The 21,669-nt window shown below is 35.5% G+C and overlaps 2 protein-coding genes, 1 long non-coding RNA gene, 1 other non-coding gene and 1 pseudogene across 19 annotated transcripts; 3 read left to right on the top strand and 2 right to left on the bottom strand.

Moving 5' to 3' along the window:
* Nucleotides 1-1,856: 1,856 nt before the first annotated feature.
* On the bottom strand, nt 1,857-19,885 carry LOC105960718 (uncharacterized). Of its 6 annotated transcripts, XM_088820864.1 has the most exons (18): nt 8,473-8,543; nt 7,795-7,864; nt 7,382-7,498; nt 7,189-7,303; nt 7,017-7,096; nt 6,509-6,603; nt 5,791-5,960; nt 5,285-5,436; nt 4,871-4,989; nt 4,325-4,488; nt 4,147-4,221; nt 3,601-3,672; nt 2,996-3,133; nt 2,713-2,868; nt 2,542-2,594; nt 2,266-2,444; nt 2,104-2,186; nt 1,857-2,017 (listed from the first exon to the last, which is right to left on the bottom strand). In XM_088820864.1, the coding sequence occupies exons 4-17, from the start codon at nt 7,268-7,270 to the stop codon at nt 2,126-2,128; spliced, it is 1,596 nt and encodes a 531-aa protein (XP_088676990.1). In that variant the 5' UTR covers nt 7,271-7,303; nt 7,382-7,498; nt 7,795-7,864; nt 8,473-8,543; the 3' UTR covers nt 1,857-2,017; nt 2,104-2,125. The 6 variants fall into 6 exon arrangements, with proteins under 6 accessions (XP_088676990.1, XP_088676988.1, XP_088676987.1 ...); XM_088820862.1 differs by lacking the exon at nt 8,473-8,543 and adding an exon at nt 19,815-19,885 and having other exon boundaries at nt 1,857-2,186; nt 7,189-7,313; XM_088820861.1 differs by having other exon boundaries at nt 1,857-2,186.
* On the top strand, nt 11,222-14,945 carry LOC148769120 (uncharacterized). 10 transcript variants are annotated; one of them, XR_016032187.1, is made up of 10 exons: nt 11,222-11,551; nt 11,794-11,885; nt 12,151-12,189; nt 12,411-12,479; nt 12,835-12,908; nt 13,739-13,856; nt 13,967-14,112; nt 14,259-14,330; nt 14,573-14,638; nt 14,746-14,945. It is a non-coding gene; the product is annotated as an uncharacterized LOC148769120 (long non-coding RNA). The 10 variants fall into 10 exon arrangements; XR_016032193.1 differs by lacking the exons at nt 11,794-11,885; nt 14,746-14,945 and adding an exon at nt 11,886-11,971 and having other exon boundaries at nt 14,573-14,737; XR_016032194.1 differs by lacking the exon at nt 14,746-14,945 and having other exon boundaries at nt 11,877-11,942; nt 14,573-14,737.
* LOC105960703 (pentatricopeptide repeat-containing protein At1g20230) lies at nt 15,398-17,456 on the top strand. Its single transcript, XM_088820870.1, has 2 exons — nt 15,398-16,530; nt 16,619-17,456. Exons 1-2 carry the CDS (start codon nt 15,697-15,699, stop codon nt 16,622-16,624), a joined length of 840 nt encoding a protein of 279 aa, XP_088676996.1. The 5' UTR covers nt 15,398-15,696; the 3' UTR covers nt 16,625-17,456.
* On the top strand, nt 15,536-15,604 carry LOC148769119 (small nucleolar RNA snoR8a). Its single transcript, XR_016032361.1, has one exon. It is a non-coding gene; the product is annotated as a small nucleolar RNA snoR8a (small nucleolar RNA).
* Nucleotides 16,647-20,678, bottom strand: LOC105960721 (inner membrane protein PPF-1, chloroplastic-like; annotated as a pseudogene). The gene is made up of 10 exons (XR_016032197.1): nt 20,400-20,678; nt 20,083-20,193; nt 19,815-19,889; nt 19,129-19,189; nt 18,273-18,346; nt 18,058-18,162; nt 17,729-17,836; nt 17,538-17,641; nt 17,151-17,300; nt 16,647-17,060 (listed from the first exon to the last, which is right to left on the bottom strand). The product of XR_016032197.1 is annotated as an inner membrane protein PPF-1, chloroplastic-like (transcript).
* Nucleotides 20,679-21,669: the final 991 nt, after the last annotated feature.

Here is a 21,669-nt window from a genome sequence, read left to right as displayed (position 1 = left end):
AGCAACCATTACGGTGAAAAGAAGTTTGTAAATTTCTTGTATAGTGCAATTAATAGTAAATTATTGTTTGCAGGAGATGGAAAATACTGCGGATTTCCTTCTCATGCCCAAAAGAATATGTTTTGCAATTATGGTTAGAGTTAAAAGTATCTACCAAATCATTGCAATGCAAAAAATTGGGCACTACAAGAAAATTAAAGAGAAATCGGTGGCAGCGGTCATCTCCTACAAAGCTCTGCCGGTGGTGAATCCACTGCCACACATCCATTCATAGGCGGTCTAAGATGTCCCACAATCTACCATCAACGGAGGCCAAAACAAATATTCCCTCCAACGTCCGTTTCGCCGCCAGAAGCAGCCGCCGGTGTTTCCACCTCCTCTATGCTGCTTGTCATTCTGTGTGGCCGGTGCGCGTGGGTGATGCTCAAGTTATTCTTGTTCTCCCCCAAATATCAGAAAATGGACTTCGCATTTAAGTCCTCAAAAGTGATGGCAATTCCATATACACCCCAAAAATGGAGGAAAGGAGTTTTGGAGCCAATAAGTGAAGGAAAATTCGAGTACTTCAAGTCTCGTCTCACAAATATTCAACATGTTTCTCTTCGAGACTAGAAGTGGGGGCATTTGTAGACATCGAAATTTTGAGATAAATTACTAATTCATAACCAAAATAAATTGGTTATTAATTTAGGTCTCAAATTAAAGTCCATAACATATTTGGGCTTTAGAATGTCCGGCCCACTCTGCAAGTCGAGAAACCCTAACCCTAGCTTGTGCCTATAAAAGAAGATCTTTGGTGCATCTAAAAATCAGACTCACACAGACACATATCGAGCTCTCAAGCTCACGTCTCGAGCCTCCGCCTCGAATTCATAACATATTTGAATTCGAGGTGTTTGTGATAGAAAATCATATGTTCGATTCAAGAACAAGCTTTTAAGACCTTGAATCAAAATTAGAATAGGAGAAAAGAATCAGGGGAATTCACGGAGATTGTAATCCGCTTACGTTTGATAATAAATTTATTTGTTTCCTATATTTTTCTTGTCTTGCATTTATATATTTTACAGATGGGAAAATTTACGGTGTACAGAGATATTTAATTTAAATGGGGGAGATTAAAGTACTGATTGCGTAGGGTTTTTACAAATAATAAATGAAAGTTATATGTAGATTATATTGATCTTTGACTTGGCTCGAGCTGCTCTTTGCACCTTTGTCTTTTTTTTTTTGTTTCCTGCACTGTTGATAGTTTTAGTTTGGGTTTTGGGGTTAAATTACCGTTATCCTGAAGTAAAGACTAAATAACTTAGAAACCTTAGTGATATTGGTCATTACAAATACCCCTGGGCCGTTTCTTCATCGTACCCTTATGAGTAACGAAATCTTGAAGATCCCATTTGAATATTCGTTACGAATTTCCAAATTTACCCCAGGGGTAAATGTAATATTGTCATCATAGATTTGTCATTTTTTTACTGATAGATTTATTATTTTTTTTTTGTTTATAAAAGGTTAATTTAGACAATTCCTTCATTTCATTAAGGTTTCCAACGGACTGTTAATTTTAGGGGATATTTGTAATTTACCAATATTATAGGAGTTTGTAAGTTATTTAGCTTGGATACCCATAATTTACCCTATTTTCTTTTTTAGTTTAGATTCCGAAGTGATTGGGGATAAAGCTGAAATTCTTACCTTGTGATTTGTAGATTATAGAAGTAGCGTCTTTTTGTCTTCTTTTTTTATCGGTATCGGTTTCGGTTACTTATTAAAAATACGTATATATTGCTCGATCAAATAATACAAAATGCAAATAAATAATTAAATTATATTGGCCTTCGTATTCACCCGAATGAAGTTAAACGTAGGGGCTCATTTCATTTTCAATACTTCGGTCCATCCAAAATCGATGGTTTGTGCATTCTTCATACCAAAAGGATCCTTCCAAAGTGCCGATTTGGAGAAAATGTTAACTAAATCAGACCTTTTCTTACACAAGTTCATCGGTAACAATCTACTCGAGCAAAAATGAAAATTTCATAAATATAGGTTACACCAAAATTAATACGATTTTTATGATTGTTGCCCGTCTTAACTCACCTTGTATCTGTTAGCAGAGCTTTCAATCAGCATGTTCACGAAAACGTATGATTTTGCTGATGAAAGGCTTCTCTTTCTTATAGCTGTTGATAAAAATGTAATAATTAGAATTAAACCACCAAAAAAAAAAAAACACATTGCATTAAGATAAGAAATACTCACATTACAACAGCCGCCACACTGAAACACGCCAAACCAAAAGAGAGGTGAATCGTAAAAGTTGACCAGAAATTCTCTCGGTCGAGATATGTTCTCTCGAGAATAAAGATGGCTGCACCTGAAATAAGTAGAAATTCACTTCCTTTCGGCAAGCAGTCTCTAAAGGAAAAGGACGAAGAATCCTGCGAAAACGACGCAAAATTGCATCAAAATATAAATAAATAAAATATTCACAATCACAAAAAAATATGAAGTTGCATAAAAGATATATAGGCTTACCTTGAAATATTTTCTGATGAAAATTGCTGAATAGACTATCCTGAAGAACATGTCTTTGTCATAGTCAAGGAACCAATGAAACGCCACGGGATATAAACCAGAAATACGAAACAGAAAAAGAACCATGGGAATAAATTAATCGCGAAGAAAGAGAAGTCGAAAAAAGGATACTCAAAGAATTTGCTAATATTAATCCAATTGCGCCTGCTGATCGTATAAGTAAGACATTCAAGACTACGTAAATCAACGAGAAGACGAGTAACGAGTCATTCGACCGTTTGAGTTGATTCTCTGTTGCAACTGCATGCATAAATGCCTCGGATGTACCTGATAATTAAAGAAAAGAAAATCACTTTAATTCCATACGAAAAGAACACCTTAAATATGATTCAAGATTTTGAGTTAGTTATATTTTAAATATAACAGCACAGAGTGATATGCATAAATGTTTTACCATTCATGGCCAAAACTATCACGTAAAGGCAATAACACTGGAGTGCTTTCGAAGCTTCTCCATCACTCCATTTCCTACCATACAGCAATCTGATGAGGGAATAAGAATAGCTTGGGCCAAACGCGATAACCACTAAACCTGACCAAAGAAACGAACATAAGTTTTGAAAGAGAATAAAACGATACATTGTCAGCAAAATCACATCTTAATGGTTACGAATTACGATACACACTTGAGATATTAAAATTATCAAAAATACTGTGCGAATGAACTAATATTTGGAGCAGGAAAACTGTAAATATGTCATTTAACTTTTCTACACACACGTGATTATTTATGTCAGTTAAAAATTTATTTATTGTGTTAAAACTTCTAACAGACGGACTTCATTTTCTTTCACGTTATCATTTCAGATATACCATTTATGAGTCACCATATCGAATTAAACATCTTCTAGCTAAACAGGCTACAAGCGGATGCAGTTTCACAATAAGTTTCGTAAATTATAGTATACAACTTTTAACAAGAAATTAAGCTGGCAATACTATACTATTAGAGCAAGAAAATGATTTTATTTTCAGCAGGAACTGTGACAGAGTAGATACCTATTAGCAAAACAAGCTTCAGCGCATCTGTCAGACGCCTTCCCAGGATCTTCTTTTTGTCCTTGTGATCTCCTGCATGCACGTCAAAATTCACTCGTCAGAAGCGAATGCAATATATATATATCTATAATTGGTCAAATGAACCCTTGCCAAACACATTCCAGACAATGTATCTACAGCTACAAGTTGAAACCTAATTTTATTGATTTCGAATATTGCTCATCGTTTCCTTTATATTTTACGATAATCATGATGGTTTCAAAAGCTTTTCGGGCAATTTTTTACTAACTGCTTACCTATATGTCATCGTATATTTCAGCATCTCCAATACTTTGCAAATACTAATTCAAAATATTTTATTTTATTCTTTCAAATTCAAATCCTGTTACAAATAGGAGAATACGGGAGGTGCAGGATTTGAACCCTACACCTTGACCCTAGTGATGAGGGCTAGGTACCAACTTTGGTAAATTGTGTTATAAAATAATAAAATATAACGTTTACTAGAACGCAATATTATAAACACGTAAAAGGAGAGATATAAACCTGATGCAGACCTTGCAAATGTAACATAGGAACTTTCTTCAAATGGAAGAAAAACGAGCCTCACCACTAAGCTCCCTGAAAATTATCCATATCCACCAATAGAATCAATCTTAAGAATGCATGCTATCTCACAAAAAGTTAAATTTTAAGACAATGCAAAGGATTATGATTGACATACCTAGTTTATCTACGAGACCATAAACTGCTTGGTTATATGGTGTATCTAACCACACAAGGACCATCTTTTCACCTTCTTGAAGAATCAACTTCCGGAATGATTGAAGAGTGAAAATCACACACATGTTCAGAAGCGGTCTGTTATGATCCATTGTACTTCCGACCCTGCAACAACTTTTTTCAGTTTTTCATTGAAAAACGAAAGAAATGGCATCTTACTTTTGTATAACAAAGTACTACCCAAGTTGGGATATTACAATAAATGGTCCACCAACAGATAAATAAATTGCAAGCTAATAAATACATAAAAAAGAGAAATAGAGAATTTCAGATATTTGTTGACTACTTTCTATGCAACAGTTCTCCCAGTAAATCACTATATAACAGCTTAGTTTTTGACACAAAGATGGAGACAAAATATTAGGATGAATGATAATGGGAAAGAGGAACATACAGAAACTATGAAGATTCGTCAGGCATCATAAGAAATCTAGAAAATGTCTTGAAAATTTATACAGCTTAAAAAAATGAAGGAGCTAATTAGTACCTGAATGGAAATAGAACAGAAGTTCCATACACACGAAACAGAACAAAGTAGCCCCAGTAACCTAAGAAAATAGTTGCTCCGTATGTAACTTGTGACAGGGCAAATACAATTGCTTTCTCCTGCAATTCAGACAGTAGTACCTTAAATCATTTTAAATCATTAGTTGATGTTAAACTACTTGGAAACCGTTTCACATACAGACAAAATATCTAGCAAGATAACGCAGAGAATCCATAATTTGTTATAAACAGAGACGGTGACTAGGGACCAATCAAAGTACACCAAGTGAAGCAACGAAGATGTTTGTAGAATCAAAACGAAGAACACATGACATCTGAAGTAACTAAATAGTTGGGGCCAAAAATTACATATTGCCGTTAAATTCGGAAATGAACATCAAGCATTGCTATATACCAGGCTTGGTTGCTTCAGGATGAGGATAGATGTTATTATGCAGCGGAAAAGAGTGGCTGCAGTTTCAACAACCAAACGCAATCTGAGAAGAACCAAGTTCTGGGATAATATATAGAACGGTTCTGCCAGTAGCTCAAGTACGCATGCAAAACCTGCATATTCATATTATATCAAAAGTCTTAACTACAGAGAAAAAAAATTATGGAACAGAACTTTAACTATATGTTGATTAACAGTTCTATTCCCCAAGCATAATAATTGGTCGAAATATGTGACTGACCCACAAAACATGATCTAAAAAATGATTCGTCGATTTCAAAATTGAGGAGTTAAACCTAAATTCACCAATCCACTCCCCATGATGAATGAATGAACAAATGACCACCTCATTTCTATAGTAACAATGCATCTGTTTTTTTTTTTAATTACCTCAATCTTAATCTTGACGAACCCCAACCACCCACATGATTAGATTTGCGAATCATATGAGTATGTAATTAGCTCACCATGAATCAAGATAGCTTGTGCATATGGACTAGAATAACTTAGGCCTTGCCACCAGAAGACAAATAAACATGCTGCAAGTGTAACTAGTATTCCTAAAGGAAAAGTCATCCAGCCCACTTTCAAAAGCTTAGCTGCATTTGCATTTACTCCTGTTCCCGAATCACCATCACTGCAAGAGACATGTAAATCGATTTCCCGGATTAAATTCAGAAAACTGAAGAAGACTAATCTTTCATGCATATGGTTGCGTTTGCAATATATCCGTCAGGAAATTATTATTTGACGCACTAGAAGACTTGGGAGACATGAGCATTGAGACAATTAAGGAACAAGAACATTTAACTGCGATAAATGTTAACCAGTGACAAGATCGGTTTATATCGAATACTACAACAGGAAACCACCTAAACTTCGATTGATGATACGCACACCAATTACTCTTTCGAACCCTTTACAAATAAAATCGAAGTAAAGCTGCTAAATGTCATCGTTATGATGGATATTATGTGTGGATTAAGAGCACAAAACCACATGATTCAATTGAAGTTATGAACTACCTAATGGAAGCAATAGTAGTGAAGGCAATCTAGGGCTAAACAGCAAGTATAAGAGAATGGACTATATATATATATATATATATATATATATATATATATATATATATATATATTTATTTATTGAGGCAAAAATAGCAAAAATGAAAACATTCAAAGGTACCATTTCATATCTGCCCTCATGCACGCTCGTCGAAACCCCTCTCGACTTAGAAACAATACACAGGTAACAAACAGATGGAACTGTACAGCAAAGAGCTGCATTGTGTCAAGAAATACAGCGAGTCAGATAGCAGTCCCACGTTATGCCAAGACAAAGTTATATTATCAAGTTATACACATACGTAATTCTCTTGAATAAACGATGAACATAAAATCAATAACACGAAACGTCTGCCATAGAAACATATGAACTCAGAACCAGAAACTTAAACATGCGAAGTCTTTAAAATATCATTAAAAAATGCCGGTGTTATACTGGGGTAACCAATCGAGTTTTTGCAACTCAATTCACCCAAAAACTACAACTCTTACTTCATTTAAAATTCATTTTCTAAAACTTGCCTTTCCTCAAATAATTCCATAGTTTTTACAAATAAAGTTCGAATCATAACCCCCAAAAAGAGAAAACAAATGCTAAGCAAATAACAAGTACTAAAAAATATGATTACCGCGTAATCTTCTTCGGAGAGGTGTCTGACAATCCAGGAATTGAATATGAATGGGATTCCTCTTGACAGGAACTGCGTAGCTATACATACAATCATTATACGTAAATACTGCAAAAAAAAAAATCGACTTCGAAGAAATAAAAATTAATTGACGGATGCGAACTTTACAAACCTAACAAATACTTGAAAGTGCGCGGCAGATCGGCATCTGCCCCTCCGTCGCCGGAATTCGAGTTAGACGTATCGGAAACCATTATCTCCTTTTCTCTTTTATTTTCTTTTTCTTCCTAATTTATACTGTGGTTATTTTGAACAAGATGATCTACGAATACTAGAAACGGGTTTAGACTTTCGAACCCACTGACCCGGATATACAATAAGTGGGTGGGTTTTTGGTGCGGAACGGATCCCGGGTCGGGTTGGATTTTCAACCGGGTTATCACCGCAGCATCGATAAAAATCACTGTCTTTCAGAAAAAGCCCTGAAAATAAATGTCATCACTCCAAAAGTTACGCGCACAACTATATTCAGTCAAGAATTACTCAATTCGCTAGTCTCAATTAACTCAATGGAACTACACAAGTAGCTGGCTAGTTTCACAGCAATGCTCCGCTAAACAAATTTAATAACTAAATATAATATGCAAAACCTAACTCAGTAGTAATATAATTCTCTTACAGAGCTGCCATTTCCATGCTAGGTATCCATTCCGTCAATTTCGACCAGAACAATGAGAACCGAGTTACAGTTTACAAAATGCGATCAGCTAAACTTTACCTGTGAACCAGATGGTGGCTGATTAATTGCCATGCCTGAAGCAAGTATACTTTACTACTGCCCACACAACCTGAGAAAAAAAAAACGAAAACATGAAAATCTAGCAAATAGAAATACATACATACAATATAAATTAAATCCGAAAATCGCACTTAATTGAGAAGGAAACGGAGTTCCACAGAAACAAATCCTCCTCGGGCAGAATCGATTTTCAGAGGTTTAGAACAAAAGGTGAGAGATATGAACCCTAGAAGGAAGAGGACTGACTCGGATGTCTCGAATCCGGGTCGACAAAATTGGGTGTGAATAGGGGTGGAAATCGGACGGATCGGATCGGATTTGGGTGTTTCGGAAAATTTCCGATTTTTTTCGGAAGTCCAAAACGACTTCCGATTCCGATTCCGATTTTTTCGGAATTCAAAAAGTGATTCCGATTCCGATTTTTTCGGAATTTTCGGAAAATCGGAATTTTTCGGAAATCTTCATTTTCGAAATTTTTCGGAAATTTTTCGGAATTTTCCCCAAAAAAAAAAAAACTAAAAAAAAAATGAGCACCGACACAGTAGCAAAACAGAACATACTCACACAAAAACACACAACAGACACCAAAAATTAAATTAAATCAATTGAATGAAGATTAAATTTGAATCAATTAAATTAGATTTATTCTAAAAATACCCGATAGAGAGAGCGGCTTTGCTGGTGGTCGTCGGAGAGCCGGGAGGCGCTGGTGGTGGTGGTCTTCGGAGAGCCGGGAGGCCTGGTTGCGATGGTGGTGGTTGGAGAATCGGGAGGCGCAAGTGGTGGTGGTCGTCGGAGAATTGGGAGCCGCTGCTGCTGGTGGTGGTCGTCGGAGAGCCGAGATGCGCTAGTGGTGGTGGTCGTCGGAGAACCGGGAGGCAGTGGTGGTGGTGGTGATCGTCGGAGAAGGCGCTGGTGGTGGTGGGGGAGAAAGAAAGGTCGGATTGCAGAGAGAGAGTCGGGAAATTAGGCTGCGAAGTAATTTTAATAAATTTTGAGTTTTTGACTTTTGTATGTTTTAGAAAATTAAAAAATAATAATATGTCCAAATATATATATATTTATATATATACTAGTGTTGGGAGCACCGCGCAAAGCGCGGTGTTGGTGCCCATTCAATGTAGTCCAAAATTACAGGGTTATTTTGCTATAATTGTATTCGCATGAAGCTAAATACAAAATTTGTCGCAACCTGTTTCAACCATCACATGTAAAATATGACCTTAAACTAACATATTTGAAATATTACATGCCATTGTATGCAGAAAAATCCCTTGATTTAGTCGAAGAAGTTGATAGATCATAATAGAGATCAGTAACCCTTCTAATATTGTTGTTGGACTCTCTAATCCTGGACTCGTGATCCACTTTATGCAATGTTATAGGCATTAGTGAAGGTTTGGTTGTCCAATTACTACGTTTTCAATCAAACCAAGAGTACAAGTATTCGACGAATTATTATAGTGTTTTCCACGTTTGGACAACAGCTTATACTTCATGCCGTTGGCAATTACAACTAAAAATCATAAATTTAAGAGTCAAAAGAACCAGCCTATCTGTGGCAATATTACCGACCAAGAAACTCAAAAGAATAAACCAATAACTCCCACAGTGCATAGACCAACCAAAACAAAGAAATAAAAGAAGAAAATAAATGAAAACTTTTTTCGATCTTGCATGAAAGACTAAAATAACAGTTTCAGCACAAAATTATATTGTGTGATTCTTTACCTGATTTTGTTGGACGAATCAGTAATGTCAATCCTTCATTGTTAACAGAATGAGTTAAGTTATTTGCTTTCCAGTTTATTTCGTCATCCTCAATTCAATCCCAGCTACGGCGAATATTAAAGGATTCAGTAAGATGGCAAAACAAAACGATCAACAAAGTTCACCGGAAACTAATCTAATACATAAAGAGAAATTGAACATCAAGAATCAATCAAACAATTAAGGATCCGTTGCTGGTTGTTACAGCTACAGAGAGCCTAAAAACCAGGACAAAAATCCCAAAAGAGAACCAATTTTTAAAAAAAGTTCAATTTATGAACAAAAATTGAAAAAAAAATTAGAAAAGAAATAATATACCTGTTATTGATGCTTAATTCAGTGAATACCTTGAAGAAAGCTTCAAACGTTTTGCAATCTGATATACAAGAAATAGCAAAACAACAAGGAAATAATGTATTTAAAACAGGAACTAAAAAATAAATAGAAAATGAAGCATAGAAAATAGCAATTAAATGACACAAATATGAACTGAATTAGGCTCTCCAATTTTGACCGTATTGTTTGATCATGTGAAATAGAATTTCAACAACCTCGATCTCAACATTATGCTGAATCACTAATCGGAAATTTGTGAGATATGCTACAAGTAGTAATAAACTCTCCATTAGCAATGAGCTGTGTATATTGATGAAAATTAAAAAGTAAGAAATGAGAGAAACAAAACCATGTAAATATCTTTAGGGCCACCTCTGTAACCACAAGGAGAACACATCGCTGGTAAACAAAACCATGTAAACAAAAGTCGCCGGTGAGTTTCTTAAAACCAACCCATGCAATCTCTACTTTCGCCGAACATCAAATTCTCTTCCATTCAACTTGCTGGATAAAACCAAAAAGTAGATAAATGGAGGCTTGTTGGATGAAACCAATAAAGAAAATAGGTCATAGTACAAATATATATGTCTATATTCTATTAGGCACCAAAAACTTATGATTCACAGAAGGTACCGCAAAACAGAGCGTGTAAACTTAAAACCACACAATGGATGTGTAAAATTAAAAGGAAGTTGATAATTAATTGTATATAACAAACAAAGCATAATTAATTGTTAAATGCCAAATCACCAAGGAACCAAGAAATTGAAGACAAAAATAGAACACACCCACATGCAGCGAATAAAACAAAAGCAGAGGCAAGCAATAAAATTAATACGAAGGAAAATGAAATTAGTTGACCTGGGTGCTACATAGAGGTTGTCGTTCGTGTAGGCGGCGGCGTTTATGCTCGCCGACGCTGGAAGCGGCGAGGCCCTCTCGATTGCCTTTGGTGGTCGGCTATAGCAGGGCAGTAGTGCAAAAGCTTTTGAGAGAGGAGGCGCCGGAGATAGAGGTGAAAGAATTGAAAAAGAAAGAAAAGCGAAAAGAAATTAAGGAAACAAACAAAAAGAAAACAACGGCCGCTGTGGATTGGAGGAAAAGAAAACAACGGCGCCGTTTTGATATTAACGGGCTGGAAGAAAACGAGAAAGAAAATAGAAAATGGGGAAAATGTGGGCCCCCACCTCCCAAGACATATATATATATATAATGATATATTACAAACCTATAAAGATGTAGTGCGATGATGAATAGTAACTTAATAAACATTTTGATTTTATTTTCAAACAAAATCGCACGAAACGACGCCGGTTTAGGGGAAAATTTCCAGCGCAAAGCACAAATGCAATTTAATTTCGAATTATATTTAATGCTCTATTTATGGTCGGACCAAAAATGGTGGGCCCTTTTAATTTCCTATTCTCTTTCATACTCTCAACACTCGCACACTCACGCGCTACACACACGTCATTACCATTTCATTTAATTTTTCATTTTCTTTTACAAATTCCCACAAAACGGCATCGTTTTGGCTAGAAAACTCATCCCTGCTCACTTTCGGCCGCCGCCCTAATTTCTCCTCTGCTTTTCTATCGTCTGTCATCTCACTGTTGACGTTGTGCCAGAGGTAGGTTGTAGGTTAATTCTTTCTTCTCCTCTCACTTTGTTCTCTCTTGTTTTCTTTCTTTGTTATTCATTGCAGCGTTGTAGTTTTCCCCTTTCTCTCTAAAAAACGAGATACATTGGATTTTGCTCTGTTCTCTATAGGTGTTCTTTCATACGCCTCTATGTTATCTTTCTTACGGTATTTTTGTATGTTTATTTTAATTTTTAGGTTATTGTTTAGTGAATTTAGGTATTTTTTTGCAGGAGCGAGGCTTTTGTTTTCGTTTTCTATTGAATCTGAATGCCTTTGTTTTCGGCGTTTTCTGAATCCAGTTTTACTGCGTTAGTTTTGACAGGTTCGTGCCCTTCTTCCAATCATTTTATGGGGTGATACTTCGAAATGCTAATGGACGGTTTACTACTCTTCTCTGATTGTATTTATGTATGTTTGCTTGTAATTTCAAATTTGTTTGCGTGTTTTGTGCATTTTTTTTGCTTGATCTTTGTTTTATTCTTAATCCAAATTTTTTGGATTTGTTTTTGATTTTCTCCGATCCAGATTATGTACCTTTGTTTTTCGATTTTATCTGAATTCTGCTTTGGTGCCATTGTTTTTGTCAGGTTTTGGCTGTCTCTTTTATTACCATTTGGACGTGTCAGGTATATTTCTCTCCCTTTTTTGTATTATTCTTGATGCATTTGTGCATATAATTATGTGTATTTATCATGCAACTAAATATGATATTGTATCTTGTTAGACTTATTTTCGCAAGTTAAATTTTGTGCTTGTTTAGTTGTTATGTTTATTTGTATTTTCAGTTTGGTTTTTTTCATTTACTGATATGGGCCTTTGTTTCCAATATTTATTTCATCTTTAACAGATATGCTTGAAAATGCTAATGGAATGCCACTCAGATAAGCTCCTTGATTTCAGCAATGTGTGTTCTTGGGTAAATTTCTTTACCACCTTCTTGACAAGTAGTGATATATGTGCATTTTTAATCTCAGTGCGTACATGTTTGGTTTGTTTATTGGTTATTGTTTATTGATAATGATCTTTTTGCTCATCAGCAAAGTATATCATATATACTTTTTCTATGATATACTTTTCTATTTGTATCAGATACATGTGTCATTCTTTGTGGTTTGTTGTTGCCAGAAAATTCTAATTACTAAAATATCTTTTATTGCTTTTGGTTATATTAGTTCGTAGATGTTTTTGATGTGTTGATTTATAACTTGATTTATTTGGTGCTTATACCCATACTAGACACCTTTGTTTTTTATTTCCAATATTATTTTTAGATTAACAACTAACATAATCAAATACACGAAATGAAGCAGGTGATAACACTGGAAGGTGTAGCATCGTTAAGAAGGTAAACCGAACACTACTTCAGTAAATAGTAAATACGAAGGTTAAATTATTATTAGGAATCGAACGAGAACTAAAGATACCCGTAGTTCAAGTTAATTGGAAGCTGCTGAATAGAACATGACTCTTACGTCTTACTTGATGTTCAATTTTTACGTTCATGATATTTTTTTGAAGTTATATATTTGTGGAATTTTTACTTGATGTTCTCTTTTTCTTTCGTTACTATTTCTGTTTTTGCTTTATTGCATTTACCACCCCTGCATTTGCTGTATTTACTTCAACTGTGACAAAGCTCCTCATATTTTAATTGTTAGCAAAAACTCCCCTATTGTGCATTTTTTTAGCATACCCCTAAAAACACACAATTTAGGAGGTTGTGTGCTAAAAAATGCATCCTAGGGTTTTTTTTTTGTTAATATTTACAACAATCTCAAATGCTCAATGAATATTTCAGCAAATTCGATATAATGCAGAGTACTAAATACAATCTATTTCTATTTTTCAGTTAGATGTCCATTTCTCTTCTGAAAATTTAACTAAAGTCTTTTGTTTTTATATAAGCAAATATATTACTATAGTTTTGTTTGGATGAATCATTTCACTATGAATTTATTAGAATTACGTCTCATTCTGAGCCTTTGTTTGATTCATTATAGTGAATTTTGTATCTAATCTCATTCTGAGCTCTCGATTGAAACTTTTCGATTCAAACACATCTTAAGAAATGTTATGCTTACGAAGTTTTGATTAAATAACCATCTGCAGTTATAGTAGTTGTCCTAAATATAAAATAATCCTAATCTTGTGCCTTATGATGAATTAATGATACAGGATGAAAACGAGTGGGCTGTAGTAGAACCACTGCATCTTAGTTGAGGAAGGTACACAGACAATGGAAGATATATTAGTCTCTTCTTTGGTACCAAACTAACTGATGTAGTTATTAAAGGTAAAATTTAAAAAAAATGATAGTTGTATGTATTGATATAATATAATTATCTTTGTCACAAGATTTTGTGGTATTTGAATTATTAAACTTTTACCTGATTTTTTTTCCAGGGGATAATGACACCAATAATGGGCAGGGTGAATCCTGGTGAAAGAATTTCCACAAGGGAGAATTACAGTAAACTAGAGTCTAGACCTTATTCAATTATAACACTTGTTAACTAACCATTATGGAATGTTCATCCTGTCTATAGCAGGTAATCATGCAAATATCTGTTTCAATACTTGATTTTTTATTTTATTAATGCATTGAATTAGATTTTTTTTTTGGACATTCTTTGAAAAGCTTTTTCGATTTTCTCTAAATCCAGTTTTGATTTTGAATCAGAAGAGAGATTTCAAGGTTCGATTTCTCTTATAACGTTTTCGAAGTGTGCAGGTGACTACAAATCGTCTTCCGCAAGATGACTTATGGGTATATTTCTTTATTTCTCTCCTTTTTGTTTTTTTCATTGTTACTGTATTTGTGTTTTATGTATGTGGATATATTATGCAATGATATCTGCTGGTTATGTATCTTGATGGTCTTATTTCCGCAAGTTAAATTGCATGTTTGTTATGTTTATTTGTACTCAATTTTATTTTTTCACACATTGATATGGGCCATTGTTTCCTTCAGCTCCATTTTTTTTCAACTTTTTATTTCCTCTTGAGCAGATATCCTTGAAAATGCTAATGAGGATGCCATTCAAAAAAGTACCTTGATTTCGGCAGTATGTTTGGGTATATTTCTTTACAAACTCCTTGAAGTGCCCCGAAACATGTGTTTTTGTAATTACTATGCTTATAGGATTGGTTTGTTTTATTGATAATTATGTTTTTGTTTTCAGGAGTTGGTTCCATGCCGCACTTGCTACTTGTCATTTAACTCTGCTTTTATTTTGTTGTTTTTGTCTGTTTCATGTATACTAGAGTATTGTTCTCGTTTGTAAAACAATCGAATTAATTCAGCTATAGATCAGCTATACGGGGCATTATATACCGCGCGTGGCGCGGTGTGGCCTCACTAGTATATATATATATATATATATATAATAATTGGAAAAAAAATATTAGTAATTAGTACAGGCGGATAGATATATACATATATTATATATAGTAAGAAATATTAATAATATTATAATTGGAAAAATCGGAATAAATCGGAATAATTTCGGATCGGAAATCGGAAATTCCGAAATTCTGTTATGTATTTCCGATTCCGATCCGATTTTTTTCGGAATTTTTGGAAATCGGAATTTCGGAATTTGGAATTGAAAAAGTCGTTCCAAAATCGGAATATTTCGGATCGGATTCGGCGGAAATCGGAATTTTCGTTCCAATTTTCACCCCTAGGTGTGATAGTAAATAGGCTTAGAATTAGATAATTGACCGGCCCATTAAATACAGGCCCATTAGTGCAGCCCAGTTTGTTTACCCTCGGTGGGCTACGGTTTACTTCATTCGCAACCTTCCTCTCCTCTACAGCGCTTCGCCGTGCACGATCAAACACAGTATGCACTCTCTCTCTCTCTCTACTCTCTCTCTCTCCATCCAATTGATGAAAACATTATTTATTTGTTTGTTTTCTCTTCGATTTGATGATTATATCGAGATTGGATTTGATGAAGAAAAGAGAGGTGGTTGGCGGTGATTATAAAAGTAATTCCTCGTTCTGAATGCTTCAAAGCTTGATAGAATATGAGCTTCCCACCTCTTCTTTCTTCATCTTTTACTTCAATTTTTTTTCAACCGGGTTATCACCACAGCATCGATAAAAAATAGCGTCTTTCAGAAAATAAATGTCATCACTCAAATCTCCACTCCAATCTCTGTATTTCTCTTCGGCTAAACCCTTTCACATAAACACTAGAACCCCTGCATTATGGAGACTCCTGACCACATCTTGCGCTTGCTCTAATCCCACTCCGGCTGAGAATGCCCACTCGGATGACTTCCGGGAACCTTTTCCCGGCCTGCCGGACAATTTTTCCGGCCACACAATTGAAGACACGGTGGCGTTGGATCCCGGAAAATTGAGAGTCGATTCTTCGATTTCGTCTCGGATTCCAGACCTAGAGCATCTAATAAGCAGAAGTTCCACTGCATCACCAACTCAGGTAAGGCAGATCCATGCCCAAATACTCAGAACAGGTCTCTGTCAATTCCCTTATTATAGAACCAAGCTACTCTCTCTCTATGCCAACCACCGCTGCTTTTCTGATGCCAAAAACATTCTCTCGTTCGAACCCGATATTATCTCATTCACTACCCTTATTAATGCATCTTCCAAGTTTAACGATTTTGATAACATTCTCAGTGTATTTTCTCGAATGCTCAAACACGGGCTTTTCCCGGATGCCCATGTTTTGCCGAGTGTGATCAAGGCTTGTGCCGGACTACTGGCTGTTAAAATCGGAAAGCAAGTTCATGGGTTTTCTTTGGCATCTGGTATATCCTTGGATTCTTTTGTTCAGTCTTCTTTGGTTCATTTCTATGTGAAATGTGATGAATTAGTTGACGCTCACAAGCTGTTTGACAATATGGTTGAGAGAGATGTTGTTTCTTGGAGCGCATTGGCTGCTGGTTATGCAAGGAAAGGGGATGCAGTTAATGCGAGAAAAGTTTTTAACGAGGTTAAAAATCTTGGGTTTCAACCGAATACTGTGTCTTGGAATGGTATGATTGCAGGGTTTAATCGAAGTGGGTGTTTTCTGGATGCAGTTTTGATGTTTCAGCAGATGCATAAGCATGGTTTTAAATCAGATGGGACTAGCATTTCTAGTGTTCTTCCTGCAATAGGTGACTTGGGGTATTTAAGTTCAGGCACCCAAGTTCATGGGTATGTGATCAAGAACAGTTTTGCTGTTGACAAGTGTATTGTGAGTGCACTCATTGATATGTACGGCAAATGTGGATGTGCCTTAGAGATGTCACTAGTGCTTGAAGATATGGGTCAAGTGGAAGTTGGGGCTTGCAATGCACTAATTACAGGGCTCGCTCGACATGGTCTTGTTGACAAGGCGCTGGGGGTGTTTAAAGAACTTCAGGGTCATTTTCATCGTCTGAGTCAGATTCAGGCTCAGGATCAACTTTGGCCTGAACATCAATTGCAGGCAGTGCAAAATTCTTTTTCTTCTTTTCTTGATCTTTCAGCTGTTTAAATCTGCTAAGAAAAAAGTAATTCTAGTCACTGAAGAACATTCTGGGAAAGCAAAAGGATTTTAAAAAAAAAAATCTTAAATTTCAAGCCCACCTTTCACCCGATTGCTCCGACTGAGAACCTGATCGTTTCACACGTCCAGCGCTGATTATCCCACCAGCATTCTCACTCACAGCAGGCGTTGCACCTCCCATTTTACGTAACCATACTTGCTGTGCTGTGCTAAGAACATTATTTGTAAACCTAAAATATTGAACTCGTTAGTGATTGTATTAAGTTATATAGTAAGATAGGCAAGCCAGTGTGCAATAAATTAATTAAGGCAATTGCCTAAACAGTTTATTGGTTGTAAAAAAAAATCAATATATGAATGACAAATGTTCCCACAGAAAAAGAAAAGAATTAGATTAGTCTCATTACATATGAGTATCCCATGCATGCCACCGTGTATGAAATGGATTAATAAATAATGAAACTTACCAGTATATCGATAATCCGGATGGAACAGACAAAGAGAAGTAGCCAATCATGAGTGGGAGAAACTTAAATATAATCATCGTGTTCTTCTGAGCTGGATCATCTGTCTACCAAAACAGGATTAAGATATCAGTGCCACATGGCCAGAAGGTAATAATGCACGAAAACACAGATCAAACTACATGGAAACTTACTTGTGGAGGCTTCATTATTTCCATTGACACGAACTGCGATGCAACAAGAAGAACAGGTAAAACAAGGTATGCAGCAGTATCATACCAACCAAGTGGTGGATGCCCGTCCTGCAAAATTGGCAATACACAGATACATTTTATTCATATATCCCATAAATGCAGTAATAATTGACGTCATTAGCTGAAGATAGCTTCCTGATCGATAGGATTTCAGGGAATATAAGCAAAGACAGAAAACGGGCAAGGGATATTGTGAGAAATAAAATGCCAAACAAAGAAGAAAATTCTAAATTAATTGACAGCTGGGGAGACCAGTTAACTTCAATTGCCACAAATGGGAATAGCCAGGAGATTCCTGATCCACTTTGCCGAGCAGCAATTGATGTTGGCCCTCCCAGAGAAGGAATCCAAAAGAATCCTTCAGTTAGTAGTCCCTGATGAATAATTTAGACGAAAAAAAAAAACAAAATAATGTCATCATAGCTCCGAGAATGACAAATCGGGCAAAGTAAATATGCCTATGCTGAACCAGTTTCAGGTGTACCTCATTTGCCACATTTGAAAGAGCTTGATATAAGCCTATCCAGACTGGTATTGTAGCCAATGTAGGGAAACATCCTGTAACAGTCCATTTACGAGAAGAAAAAAAACAGTATAAACCTGCTGTGATAAAAATAGCAATAGCGACATTTACTGCCGCAATAAAGGAGTTAAACACTGCCTAGTTTGAATAAACTGAACGAATTAATGACTGATCAGTTTGAGGGCTTGATAAAAACCAAACATAGCTTTTTCCACGTAGAAACCACCCCATCCTTCAACGTATTCTTTAATGACTGATCAGTTTGAGGGGAAATATCAACATAGCCAGCAAGAAATTAATATTTGCACATGTTACAATCTTCAAGTTTAGAAATGCAGTCATACCCTCCCCTTTCCTCTTGTTTTATCTTCATTTATTCTTTTATATTTAATTTTAAAACCCGTTTTATCCTAGACCTATATATTTACAACTATTAAGTCAAAGTCCAGTAACCACTCCATAGGAAGCAAGAAGAAATACAAATGATTAGATATAACACCACGCCCCCCCCCCCCCCCCCCCCCCCCCACCCCCCAAAAAATACCCGATCGAGTGTGAAAATGATAATTAAAACCTATTGATGTAAGACAGGCTCCAAGAAGGTTCCTGGGATTGGTTTGAAATTTACTTGGTGGGCGTGACATGAGCAGACAATGAAAGGGACATGAAATCTTTTACGCAGTGTAATAACGGGCTTTCTTAAGGCACGTTAGCTTGGTCTCTAACTTGAGAAAGGCAAGGACTAACCCATAATAAATAAATAAAAAATGATATAATTATATGTAATATAAGTTCAGTTGATGGATAGAAACAGTACCTGCCAGAGGATTGACCCCTGCCTGTTTGTATAAACGAGAAGTTTCAAGTTGTATTATTTCCTGAAAGATTTAATATACAGTTAGTTCACCTAGGCGGGGGTGGCAAATTGTAAAACTTCTATATTGAATACTTATCCCTGTATATCAAGCCTCAAAATTAAGCTACAGAGTTATAAGAACTCTACCAGCTCTAACCCAACCTAATCCCCACACCCACCTCCGCAACAGTGGAGAAACTTTATGTTCCATGTAGATGCAAGCCTCTCACCACATAAGCAAACAGTAACATTTTTCTTTACAAATCTGCATGCCTATTAACTGAAACTAATTCAACCTCCACAACAACTCATCCACACCTATATGTCTTCTCAAAAGTGTCTCGGATAGATTCATCCTTATAAAATAACAGTCTAATATGGGAACTTTGTGATAGTTTTCCATGAGAAAGATCCTTTAAAAATAAAAACCAACCATGCCTTCATCCAATTTTGTTTAGACTGCCAATTTGTATTTTATGTTTCCCCTTGTCTTCACAATAGTTATGATTATCAAGTGACCCCGATAATATGTTTAATCATGTTGTCCCTTTTCAAGAAGCTTACATAATACTACACATGCATAACCGGAGAAAAAGAAGAAAAAAAAAACTGATAGTTTTACATAGAACACGGGTGAAGATGCTCACCTGGTTTCCTGCATATCTTTGTTGGATAGCTTTGATCTTTGGTTGAAGATTCTGCATTGCTAGCGTTGATTCGACCTTATATATAAACAATTTCAGATTATTCAATAGATACTATCTAGATAGAAATCGATATTTATCGAATGAAGATAATCATACACAAGGCAGAAGTAAGAAATCATACACACAATAAAGTAAGTAAACCCCGAGAAACATAAATAGTTCAATAAATAAATAAAGTAGGGTAGAGCAAACTGAGTGGCAAGAGTACCTGTTGCTTGGTCAATGGAAATGTGGCAACTTTGACAAGAATAGTGAGCAGTATTATCGCAAATCCATACGAATACGACACATGGACAGCTGCAAATCCATCCTTGAGGACCTGATGCAAGTAAAGTTTTCGTGTTCATGAATTATGTTAATGCCTTGACAAAAAGTGTTTGAATTAAGGGTTTTCAAATTCTTGGTTATTGAACTTTATTACGAGGCAGCTCAAAATTGACTTTCGATCACCATACATGATGATAAATGATTATCTTGTTTAATGTTTTCACTTGTAGAACTGATTTAAAGTAAAGCTCTTCTTACCTTCAAGACAACTTCCATCCGCCTCCGTCCGCCGTCGCCACGGCAGCGTCGGCGAGAGTGTACATCAAGCTCTCAGCTCTCTCAATTGAGACTGAATTTAACTTTGGTACTAATCCATGGCGGGGGAAGGAGAGGAGGAGTTCCCAGGAAAGAAGGGGATGAAATCAGAGCCCTCGCCATGGAAATTTAAGGTGAAAAAATACGGAAATTCGATTCTCCGAAAATCCGGGTCTGCTTCTTCTTATTCTTCTTTGAGATTTTTACAGGTGATGAGTGGATGGGATATTGTCATTTCTTTCAGGATTTGTCTGTGTGTGGGGCGTTTAGTCTTTTAGTCTTTTCGTGCATCCCTCGGTCAAGCTAGGAGGTTAAACGAATAAATATCAGGTTGTTAAAATATTTATACCAAAAAAAAGAAATCCGGAGAATTACATTTTTGGCCCCTCGTATTTTGACCGACTCCACTTTTGATCCTCGTTGTTCTAACGTTCACCTCCAAGATTCAATTTTAAACACTTTAGATCACCGCCATTACATGCCCCGTTAGAAAGTAACAGAAAAACAATATTTTGGGGCCAAAATTGAATTTTTTTTTTTTGGACTGGAAAATAAAATAAAATTAACTAAATAAATTATTTTTAATTATACTTAATATTGTTATATTATACTATTTATAATTAAATTTTTAATTATAAAACAATAAATTGACTACACAAATATCATGATCATCTATGCTTAATATTATTAAAAAAATTAATTATAAGCAGTATAATTTAAATTTTTAATTATTTTTCAGTCACAAAATAATTTTAAATTTAATTTTGGCCCCAAAATAGTATTTTTCGTTACTTACTAATAAATATATAACGGCGATGACCGAATGTATTTAAAATTGAACCTTTGAGGTGAACTTTGGAACAACGGACACAAAAAGCTGGATCGGATCAACATGACGGTCCAAAAGTGTAATATAATCCTCCCAAAAAAATCTTTATTGAGTTTTTCTAAGATTAACTAACATAAAAATAAATAATTTAATAAATCCAATTGTCTTATAGTACGATTACATAATATTTAAGGGTTAATCCGCAAGTTATTGAAATATCAAACTTCAAAGAAAGTTCAATTATTTATTTAATCATGACTAATTTCACCAACTAGACGAGGCCTTAAGATATATGTAAACATTACTCGAGAGTCGAGACCGATGTGTTGTTCTCTTTGAGTTCATGTACTTTCATCAAAGTAATGCACTATTTTTTCAATATTA

This window comes from Erythranthe guttata, chromosome 7 (assembly GCF_056151865.1).
Source record: "Erythranthe guttata isolate IM_541 chromosome 7, IM_541, whole genome shotgun sequence".
Taxonomy (NCBI): Eukaryota; Viridiplantae; Streptophyta; class Magnoliopsida; order Lamiales; family Phrymaceae; genus Erythranthe; species Erythranthe guttata.
The sequence above is the reverse complement of the archived record's forward strand: the minus strand, read 5'-3'. Positions and strand labels throughout refer to the sequence as shown.